General features: G+C 41.3%; 1 protein-coding gene across 1 annotated transcript in view; it reads left to right on the forward strand.

Annotated features, from left to right (window-relative positions):
• LOC145403386 (transmembrane protein 135-like) overlaps nucleotides 1–11,664 on the forward strand; it is a 49,771-nt gene extending 38,107 nt beyond the window's left edge. The window contains exons 7-11 of the mRNA XM_080275169.1: nucleotides 460–540; nucleotides 869–1,036; nucleotides 5,740–5,880; nucleotides 9,115–9,281; nucleotides 11,517–11,664. Of these exons, the coding sequence (XP_080131295.1) occupies nucleotides 460–540; nucleotides 869–1,036; nucleotides 5,740–5,880; nucleotides 9,115–9,281; nucleotides 11,517–11,664 (705 nt within the window). The remainder of the gene's footprint in view (nucleotides 1–459; nucleotides 541–868; nucleotides 1,037–5,739; nucleotides 5,881–9,114; nucleotides 9,282–11,516) is intronic.
• Nucleotides 11,665–12,099: the final 435 nt, after the last annotated feature.

A 12,099-nucleotide genomic window follows, 5' to 3' on the forward strand; every position in this document is an offset into this window, starting at 1 on the left:
ATTGAAGTGCCTTAATTACCCATTAAATCACCAGATGCCACAATTTGGTTTTATGATTACCACCCAGCATAGTAAATGGTTTCCTGGTGTACAGGAAACCATTTGACTTGTCACTCAGTGTAGAGTCACCCATAGACAGAAGGAAGAGGAAAGAATGAAGGAAAGAAAGACAGTAGAGGAAGGAAGGAAGAGAGGAAAGGGCAGACACCCAAATTAGCACTACATTGAGTGAGTGGATGGTGATATATATATATATATATATATATATATATATATATATATATTTATTTATTTATTTATTTCCACAAGTATCTGATACAGTTACTATTGTCTCTAGAATATACTCTGATGAAATTGAAGTAGTTTTATTTTTTTTTCTACCACATTGGATGTGCAGTTTCATTATTCATACTGAAAATTAATATACATACACTTCTATACCCTGACTCCTCTCCTCAGACCAAGTGGTTGTTTTCTCCGTTCATTGGAAAACACCGGTTATGTCCACACCGAGGTGGTTGCATCCCTAATTTCCTGGCGGTAAGCTGGTCATATGGCTTCCTAATTTCTCCAATTGATTCACATAACAGGTTTTTATAATTTATTGTGGGTATATTATTATTTGATGGTTCTCAGAGCTCTTAATGATGTATAGTGTAATGTAGTCTCTTGGAATCTGTTTCTTCATTCTATATTCATCCCTCTTATGGTTTAGGTTGATGATGATGATGTTGATAATATGCTGCTTTATCATTACTGAACTTTTCCCCTCCTGAAGATGGACTAAGGAGAATAATCACTCCAGTCTTAGGTGGGATTAAAGGTCTAGATGGTGGTGGTGGTTAACTAATGCATGATCGCCCCGCAGACAGCCGGGCGAGGGTTTGTGGAGGGGTACTTGATCCAGTTAGGGGTTCGGATACTACCCTCCATCTTCTCCCTGCTACGCCACCCCAGTAAACTAGTACCACTTTTTGTTCACCCGAACAACACTAAGGCAGGCATCTTTCTCGCTTGGTTCACTGCAGTCTTCAAGGTACCATTACTGGTGGAATGCTTTTGTTCTTTTGCATCATTTGCCTGTGCAGTCTGGTGTACACTATTTTTAATTTTATTTTTGCGCTCCACTGACTTTGTTATTCAGCTTTGGAGAGACTCTTCAAATTGGAGAGGTTACATACAGCCTTTACTTATCCTGTCAGTATATGAGATCTCCCCAGAACTGAATAAAATTATTGGTAGGTAACAGTAATTAAGGGGAAAATATGCCATTGGATTGAAGGAATTGACGGTTATATTATTTTACCAGAGTGCTTAAAGGTATAAACAAGCTCACAGTTTTAAATAGTCAGTTATAGAACATCTGTACTTGTTAGCTGTATTCAGCCTGCACTGCACATTGTAGATAAGGCAATGTCAGATATGTTCTGTCATCACATGCTTCTTCACATTGGCCATAGACTTGATAGGTCAGTCCATGAGGCACTGCTGTTCTGCTGCCTGTCAAACACCTTTACATGTCACCACTAGGGCACTAATATCCACTGCCCATACTGTTTATGTTAGTGCTGTCTCATTTAGAACTGATGCAACGGAATTAGTAGGTGTTTTTATGACATGTTGGGTCTTCTGATTGACTAATAAAGGCTGTTTTAATAAACTTCTGACCATCAGACAGTTCCCTTCTGTCAAACACCTTTACATGTCACCACTAGGGCACTAATATCCACTGTCCATATTTGAATAGTGTTTATGTTTCTTCTGTCTCATTTAGAATTGATATGAGGTGAAGCAGGCTGTGGCACAAAAGAAGAAAGCATACAATGAATGGATGAGAAATAGGGGCATGGAAGAAGTTGAGAGGCGGAAGAGAGAGTTATATGTGGAAAGAAAGAGAGAGGTGAAAAGATTAGTAAGAGAGAGTAAGAAGAGAGTGGATGAGGAATTTGGAAGGAATTTGAGTGTAAAGTGGAGGGACTGTAAGAAAATGTTCTGGAGAGAAGTGAAAAGAGTAAGACAGGGTGGAAGTGAAATTAGCAGGGGAGTGAAAGATAAAAATGGTAGATTACTAGTGGAGAAGGGAGAAAAAGTGAGCAGATGGAGAGAACACTTTAAGGAATTGTTGAACATAGAGGATGGAAGTAATGCGAGTATAAGTGGCTGGGGAATGGCTGGGAGAAGGAGGGAGGTGAGAAGACAGGAAGAAATCAGTAGGATAGAAGTTGTGGAAGCAATGAAGAAAGTTAAATCGGGGAAAGTCCCAGGAATTGATGGAGTGTGTGGTGAAATGCTGAAGCATGGGGGAGAGATAGTAGTAGAATGGATGTGGAAGATGTGCAGATTGGCCTGGGAGGAAGGTAGAGTCCCGGAGGATTGGAAGTCAGGTATAATTATTCCCTTGTACAAAGGAAAAGGGGAAAAAGAAGTGTGTGGTAATCATAGGGGCATTTGTCTTCTTAGTATAATAGGAAAAGTGTATGGTAGGATACTTATAGACAGAGTTAGAGAAAGAACAGAGAAATTAGTTGGAGAAGAACAGGGAGGCTTTAGGAAGGGAAGAGGTTGTGTAGATCGGATATTCGTTCTTAGATCTTTAGTGGAAAAGTTTCTAGAGAAGGGAAAGAAGTTGTATGCGGCTTTCATGGATTTGGAGAAAGCATATGACAGGGTGGATAGACAAGGATTGTGGAAAGTGTTAAGAATATATGGAGTAGATGGGAAGTTGTTGAATGCTGTGAAGAGTATGTACGATGGTGCGAAGGCTGCAGTGCGTGTGGATGGTGAACTAAGTGAATTTTTCTCTTTGAAAGTTGGTTTGAAACAGGGATGTGTCATGTCTCCATGGTTGTTCAATCTGTACATGGATGGGGTAATAAAAGAGGTACAAGGTAGGGTAGTGGATGTTGGAGTGGCCCTGGTGAGAGAGCACAGTGTTTGGAAACTCCCTGTACTGTTGTTTGCAGATGATACTGTGTTGTTGAGTGAAGACGAAGGGGAGCTGCAGGGCTTGGTGGATGAGTTTGAGAGAGTGTGTAAGAAACGGAATCTAAAGGTGAATGTAGGGAAGAGTAAAGTGATGGTCTTTGAGAGAGGTGAAGTTAGTGAATGTACAGCGAGGTTGGATGGTGAGGAATTGGAAAATGTGAGTACGTTTAAGTACTTGGGTAGTGTGATGAGTAAGGATGGAGGTTTGGAGGGTGAAGAACTTGAAAGGGTACAGCAGGGAAGAAAGGTTGCTGGTTCTTTGAAAGCAGTGATAAGAAACAGGGAAGTGAGCATGGAAGTGAAAAAGTTACTACATGACAGTATTATGATACCAACTCTAACGTATGGAAGTGAAGCTTGGACATTGTTGGAATGACACAAGTCAAGAGTGAGAGCAGTGGAGATGAGTTATTTAAGAGGAGCCTGTGGAGTCACGTGGAGAGACAGGCTGACGAATGAGGATATAAAGGAGCGTTGTGGTGTGGATGTGGATGTGATAGGAAACGTTATGAGGAACACACTGAGGTGGTTTGGCAATGTGGAGAGGATGGAGGGTGAAAGACTGACGAAGAGAGTGTATGTGAGTGAGGTGGAGGGGGGAAGAGGGAGGGGGAGGCCGAGGATGAGATGGAGGGATGGGGAGGGGAGGTATATGAGAGAGGGGGGTGTGAGTTGGGAGCAGGGCAGTGAAATGGCGGGGGACAGGGCGACTTGGAGGCGATTTGTTTGTGGCCACCCCAAACGGGATTGAGGCATCTGGCAATAGATAGATAGATAGATAGATAGATGATCGAATTAGTAGATGTTTTTATGACAAGTTGTTGGGTCTTCTGATTGACATATAAAGGCTATTTTAACAAAATTCTGACCATCAGGCAGTTCCCTTCTCAGACCTAAGATCAGACTTTAGAAGGCAAACTGTTTCTCTAACTACATGACCACTTACCTCATGCACACTCACTATCACAGCACACAGTCCTTCAACATAAACCTCAGAAGATGCCCTGGGAGCACATGGTTGAAGTGGCTAGATTTCTTTGGTCCTCTGGGTTCAGGTTCAGATGAACCTGGGGTTGTTGTAACTACTCGTTTTCGTTTTTAAAGGCTCCAACATGCTTGCATGTGTCGGCCTTGATCACCTAATGGCGGCTCTCCATGCTGCACGATCCATTGCAGCCTCCCTGTTCAGTCCCTTAACCCTAAGGTCACACTTAATGACCTCGTCCCATGTCTTTCTCGGTCTACCCCTCATAACCCCACCCCCAATATTAACACTTCTCACCTTCCTCACCCAACTATCATCCCCCATCCTCTCCACATGTCCAAACCACCTCAATCTACCTCTCCTCATCTCAACACCAATACACTCCAGTCCCATCCTACCTATACTTTTTTCACCTTGGCCCTTCTTTCTTTCTTTTTTCCTTTAGTCTTTGTTTCTTTTTTTTTTTAATACTACAGTAATTTGATGTAGCTTAATGACTTGCACCATATTCTAGTCTTAATCTGTTTTTACAAATAAGGACTCAAGATGAAGAGGTGGGAGTCTCAGGCCAGGTTAAAACAAAACAAGTATACATTGATTCCTTGGTTATTGCTCATAATTATTGTTTTTTTTATTTCATTTTCTTTCTATCCTTCATTCTTTCCGTGTCCTTCTGCCTATGGGTGACTTTACATTCCCTCTTCTGTCTTTCTTTCCTTCATTCTTTCCTTTTCCTTCTGCCTGTGGGTGACTCTACACTGAATGACAAGCCAAATGGTTTCCTGTACCCCAGGAAACCATTTACTATGCTGGGTGGTAACCATATAACCAAATTTTGGCACCTAGTGGTTTAGTGGGTAATTATTGCGCTCCAGTCGGAGTGAGCCGGTGAAGGTTTATATCCAAGGGATGGTTGAGGTTGATTGCTCATGTAATGCCACTCAGGGATGAGTGAGGCTGGTCACTCTCATCTTAAATGTCGAGACCAACTGCCTAGCCCTGGGCTCCTACGTTCCTCTTTGGGCAGTGTAGGATTGGATGATGGATGGATGGATATTTTCCTTCCTCCGTTCTGTTATTTAAAAAAAAAAGAAAAAAATGGTACTGAACATGGCATCTGATAAGGGATTTGTGCGAGAATGAATACAGTACACAGAACCTTTGAGATTTATCCCAATTGATGCCAAGCAACACATGTAAGCCCAAATTTTCTCTTTTACAATAATTTAGATCCACTACCGTTAATACATAAATACTCTTATGGCAAGTACCAGAAACACACACAGGCATGGTTAGGTTAATAGAAAGTAATGAAAAGGGCACATTAAGGAAGAATCATGTACCACAGAGAAACCTGAGATGGGCTTGAGATAAAGAGTTCTGAGGCTAGGGAGTGGAGAGTTAATGATTTCCACCACCTGGGATTAACTCCTTGAGTAGGACCTCATCTTTGATTCCCCCAAAGTCATCAGAAACCACAAACTCTGCATCATCATCGTTGTTGGCGGTGGCCAGCACAGGCACACAATAACGAAGTTTTTGAGCTGAAAAATGTGCATTAACGGCAGGAGTGCAGATTTTCATCTCCCAGTGATAACAAAAACCACTATAACCAAGGGATCAGTGTAATAAACAGGGGAGACTCAGTCTTACTTCACAACCAAGGTTCATCATGTTTAATACAAGCACAACTAAGTACAGTATTCAGGTTGTGGAAATGGGTCAGTTCAGCCAGGTAGAAATAAGCCAGCTTTACATCCCTGGTTCAGGGTACGTGCTGTGTAGGGCGGTGGTGGACGGGGCGAGAGGAAGCGAGTCATGGGGCCCTAGCCGGGGCCCTAGCAGGGTTCTCCATGTACTGGTATCCAGCACACTCCATGGCCCTGTACATCATGTGGAAGGTGCTGGAGGTAAGGCATACACTTTATGTCCTCTGAATAGATAACTCTTCCTTATGCAGTGAGGAGTCAGGTTTCCAGGATCTTGAATGGTGAGTAAATGAGTGTGTGGCCCATTTCATTGGGCATGTTGATTATTTCTCCCCTGATCTTGTTTTTCTAATTTCTTGCATTCTGGACCCTACCTCACTCCATTTTTGAGTAGAAAAAAGAGGTCAGGATGATGATCCATCCATCCATCATCCAGTCCTATGTTGCCCCATGAGGAGCATAGATGATGATGATGATGGATATAATTCTAACATCACACTGCTTCCATTATTTTACATAGCATTTTATGTAGAATTTTAGTTTGATGATAATGGTAGTTTAGCAGACACATCGTACTGCTTTTCGTGTAATGCTTAGAATTTTATGTAGAATGTTAGTTGAAAAATATGGTTACATTGAGGATGTATTAACACACACATTATATTGCTTTTCTTCTTTTACAGTAGAATCTCACCAATAGTGTCTAATTTGTGCCAGAAAAACGCTGTTGTTAATGAAAATGTTATTTGCTTGACATTAAAGTACATGTATGAACTATTTATTTTTGCTGCCTCCCCAAGGCTTTTACCCATTTTTCCCATTTGAAGCCTTCCTATTACTACTTTTTTTAGCTGAAATAATAAGATTAGTTATTAAATCATCATGAGCAATATAAAACTCAACTTAAAGGAGTTAATGAGGTGTTTGGTGTGATGATTGTTCTGAGGCTTGCACATGGAGGCTACTGCAGCATACCCCCTAACCCCTCGCTAGCCTCGTCCCCACTCTTGCCTCTCACGCCAGGGTCACCCACTTCCATCAACACTTCATTAAACCCCACAGAGTAAAAATCTTCAGGCAAGTCCCCAATGTCATCAATGTTTTCATCTACTTCAGCCCCTCTCTGTTGTCCTTCCTCAGCTGGCTGTCGTTGTGAGAGATAGTGATGAGTGACATTGTGGGCATTTACTCGGTTGTGATATTGTTTCTGGTATTTTCTTGAAATTTGATTTACAGGTCCATTCATAAGTCATTAATTCTGATGGACACTCTCTCTCTGTCTCTGTAGACTTGAATTGTGGCAGGAGTGCCAACCAGATATGTTTAACAGTTGCCAGTGTTGCATTATTCCAGGCTTTGATGAGGGAAATTTACAGCCTGTTGAATATCATATTTCTTCCAGAATGCAGCAACAGTCATTATGGCAGGGGTTGCAGGTATGCCAGGTAGAGCAGGTGAGTCAGGTGGGGCTGTGGAGGTGGAGGGGAAGGCAGCTGGTGAGTCAGGTGGGGCAGTGGAGGTGGAGGGGACTGCAGTGGGTGAGTCAGGGGAGGTGTTGAGGGGAGGATCCTCCATCTCCTCCTCGGTGCTGGTCACATTTTCGGCAAATTCCTTCATCTCTTGTTTGTCTGTTTTATTCCTGGTCTTGTTATGAACATTTTTGTAGTATAACAACTTGGTATTCGCGAAATAACCGTTATTTGAGTGAATCCAAATGTTATTATAAACTGGATATTCATTTTAACTTACAGTTATTGCCGAAAACGTTATTGTCGAAGCCATTATCGGCGAGATCCTACTGTAATTTGCATTTTACAGTAAAACCTTGATATAATGGACTTCAGTAGACCGGAATTCACTTTTATCGGAATCGAGGAGCTACCAGACTAAATTCTTATACAGGTGTACCTCGATATACGATACCCCTAGATGTGATGCCCCAGCTTAGTGATAGGTGTAGAAATACAACCATATCCCACCTAACGATGGCTAAACCCTGGTTTAATGATGGGTTTTTATTTTTATTTTTACTGACTTTGATGGTATTTTAGACTAAAATTGTGTGTTTAGGTTGATTTATAAACTGTTTTTACACTTAGATTAATGTATTTTAGCCGTAGGTGGGGTGAACATTGTCATTTTGGGGTACAGTTTACTAGCCTTGATTTTTTCCAGACTTATATTTGATGATTTTCGGATTTTATTTATTGGTTTTAGTGTTATTTACAGGGATTAGGCTTAGGTTAGGCCTTTTTACAGCTGTTAGGCCATTTACAAGTAGATTGGCTTTAAACTTGTTTTTGGTCATTTGGGTGGGTTTAGGACATGGTTGGGGGGGGAACGCAAGGCTTAAAAATGCATCCCTATACTTTACATGTTAAATCTACCCTGAGATAAGATACCCTTACCTAACGATGGGTTTTTACTTAACCAATTGCATCGTTACACCGGAGTATACCTGCATATTGGAAAAAGTCTGATAAAGCTAGAAGCAGTCTGGACTGCCTGACCACTGCAGCAATGTTCACCAGAAGAAATAAAAGATATGTTTATCAATTTACAGTACAGTATTATTATATATATTACACCATTTGATTATTGTAGCGAAGGTGTAATACAGTACAGTAGTGCAATGGTAGTGAAAACAGCTTAAAAACTGTTGGTGCAGTCCAGACTAATGTCTGATATACCGGAAAAAGTCCTGGTTAGCAGGGGGAAGTCTGGATGTTGCTTTAACTAAATTTTGCATTTTTCAGTATGGCTTGGGCCCCAATTAGTCTGTTATAGTGAGGTTTTACTGTGCCTGTATTTGTAATGTAAATGAATCTGGACCATTTCACAGGGCCTGCAGTTGATAGTTTTCTTACTTTTATGTGTGCTAAGTCTTGCCTCACATCTTCTTTAGGTAGGGAAAAAGGTCAGGATGGTGATGATATTTAGCATTAAGTATAGATTTTAGTGGATTAGAGGGCTGTATTCCAGGTGGCATAGGAGGTTTTGTAGCATATTTTCCTTAATAGATTTATTTGAAGGATAAACCTGAAGATTCTCATGTGTTATTTATATGATTCTGATATGGACATAGCTTACATTAATAACATATAAGCATGTTGTTTAGAGTAAATTGGTAAGGAAGAGACATTACAGAATCTTCAGCACCACTTTGAATTGTATTCTTGTTGGCTAAAGAGACTTCCTAGTGCCTCTTTCTGAGTTGTTCATTTTCTACACTATACTTATTATATTGTACACTGCTGTTTACATATACAGATTCTACAATGATGACATACTTTGCAAAAATAACATGGAAAAATATATCAGTGTAATAAAAACTAAAGTAAACCATTAAGGAAAAGGATGTTAGAATGCTGCAAAGCCAGTGATAATACAGATTGTAGAATACAACCTAGAATGTATCCTCCTGCTTCCCTCCAGAGCATGTATGAGAAGGGGTGTAATCAAGGTTACCTGCCTCGTATACCATACTCCATAGAACTGCTGTACAGCCTGGCAGTTGGTTACCTCTTCCACATAGCAGTGATGGAGAAGCATTACTTAAAGGGTTCCTACTGGCGCTTCCTCAGTAGACTTACATGGGGCAGGTCAGTTTGCTTTCTTGAACTCTGTCCTCCCCTCCCCTCCCCTGTAATTTTCTGTCGTATCTCTTAAAGTTAACTTTATCTGACATGTCATTAGATTTAGTATAAGAAGAGAAAAAAAAGAAAGAAAAAAGAAAAGGAAACATGGACTGTTGAAAAAAGCAGTCTGAATTTTGACACAGCTTATAATTGTTGTCATTTAAAAAGTCATAAATGCACTAAAGAGTTGGAAAATAAATGTCAAATTCCATTACACATGTATACAGTAGTTAGCATGCTCTCTCTCTTCATCCCTCCCTCCTCTTCTCTCTGTGTCCTTTCTTCCCTTCCTTCCCCCCCCCACTTTCCACCTTTAGTTGTGCAGGATGATGATATACTTTTTAAAATTTGGTATTTTTTCTCCAGACAGCTGTAATTAACCTGTGAGAGACTTTCTGAAGAAGGATTAGACATGGGCTTCATTACTTAGTTCACTCTGCGGGGGCTTTCCTGAGTTGAAAATTGTCTGGAAATAGCAAGAAGATACAAAAAGACCTTTTACTGAAGGGAATAACAAAATTTAGTATCCAGTATTATCCTTGTGCTTAATGAAAAATCACAGTAAATACAAGTCATATCTGCAGTAAGAGTTTGTTATATGCCACAGATGTATTCCAAAAGTTTCATTTTTTCATTATGTGCAACCAGTACAAGAAATTGGGAGAAGCTGGGTAATCAGCTTTATAGGTAGCAGTGGAAATTTAATTGGCAGTTATGAAGGTACAGTGGGGCACCAATTTTCGCGCCTAATTGGGTCCAAAAATAATGCGCGGAAGTGGAATTAGCGAAAGTTGGGGCATTGTCTTTATGGCAGAAAGGCTAATTGGTTCCCGGTTATCCTAAAGTAACATCAGATTTTCATTTTCACTTGCAATACAGTACAGCAAATCACTATTGTACATTGCATTGTGAGATACAAACAATAAAAACTGTACAGTACACATTATATGAGGAGAAACATACCACAGAGACCAGGTTGAGGTGTTTAATGGATGTTGGGGGTAAGTATACGAGGCGCGTGGCGGGCTTATTTAGCCACGCCAGACGTATTGGCGCCACCTCTTGCTGCCTCGCTACCACTCTCTCTCTGCCTCCTCAGATGCAACTTGATGCAACACTTCCACTCTGTGCTGAATTTCCCTTTGTGCTAGGTTCTCTTGAACAGATCCATCGAAATCTTCATCCTTGTTAAGCTCCTCTATGGCCTTGGCCTTGGCCTTGGCCTTTCCTCCCGACTTTGAATGTCCCGGCCACTTTTTATCACCACCACTGCCTCCCGGCCCTCCCCCCACACCACCAGGCTCTCCCCCCACACCACCAGGCCCTTTCCCCACACTACCAGGTATAGTAGAGGCCATTGAACCGTGAGAATCCAACACACTGGAGCTAGCACGCTCGTACACAATGGCGGGAATGGGTGGACAGAGTGTTGACATGACGTCATTCAAGATGGCGGTGGCTTGTGGGCGGGCGGTGCAGGAAATTCAAAGTTCAAAATATTGTCCCAAACCCAAAATTTGTGCGCGAAAATCGATTTTTTTTCAAGCGAAAGTGGAAGTTGGGGAATATTTGGTGCATGCCGAGAAAGTGGATTCCGCGAATCCTGCTGTAGCGAAAGTTGGTGCACTACTGTACTGCATAATGAGAGTGTACTGTATAATCAACTTTATATTGCAATCCTTTCCTTCCCTGCTTAACTACAAATACAGAATACAGCTCACAAACAGTTTATTATGCTATTACTGTAACAGCCCATCACACATCAGCACATTTACCTTATGCATCTCATCCTCACAGCACAAAGTGCAACTGATGAACAGTCCCCTCTGCCCTCATTGTAATGCTATTCCCCACACCACAACATGCTCACCTCATGCACCTCATTCTCATAGCACAAACTAATGCAGAAACAATAAATTATGCCCTCTTTGTAGTGCAGTCCCCATCACAGTATGCTTACTCACCTCATTAATCTCACTATCACAACACGTACAATCTCTCAGCGTAACTTCAACAAAAGGTTTCTGGAAACATCTGATTGAAGTACCTGGTAACTGATTTTCTGCAGTCCACTGAGTTCATGCAAATTACCTAAATAAACAGTGTAGTTTTCCTATTTTTTGGTGAACTTAGTAGCATAAAAGAAAAAGTTATGGTTAGTGAGATATAATGAGGACTTGCTGTAATTTGCATCTGCAGACTTCATGAATACAACCGCCACTTGCTGCCCTATGGATTGGGCAGTGCACAGGACTTCCAAGGCTGGTGGCCACCCTACGACCTGAACTACATTAGTGAGGAGGTGCGACACTTGACCCTTCAACATTGGGCCAAGGAGCAGCTCTAGCACAAGGTTTGGTTATGTGAGGACAGGTCAGCCCTTTCAGTCTGGACATATTTTTCAATACCATATGTCTTCAGTCAGGCTCAGGCTGGGCTCTAGCACAAGGCTTGGTTATGCGAAGAGAGATATACCCCATCAATCCAGACATATTTTCTGTACTGTACAACATGGGCAATAGCACAAGGTTCAGTTATGTGAGAACAGAATAATCCTTTCAGTTTAAACATATTATTATGTGCCCTGCAATGATTTACCAAGGAGAGGCTGTAGCCCGAAGCAGGGAGTGGTATTCATATCAGCTTAGGAGGCTTTCTGGCACTTCATCCTGACCAGATTGTTTCTGCACATAGCGAGGTAAGCTCGTCTGTGTTAGTTAGGCAAGCTGTGTTAGTACTAAAATGATATAAATATTGTACAAATAGATATTAATATGTCATC

This window comes from Coenobita brevimanus, chromosome 60 (assembly GCF_032717465.1).
Source record: "Coenobita brevimanus isolate Jiangsu-jjx chromosome 60, ASM3271746v2, whole genome shotgun sequence".
NCBI classification, from domain to species: Eukaryota; Metazoa; Arthropoda; class Malacostraca; order Decapoda; family Coenobitidae; genus Coenobita; species Coenobita brevimanus.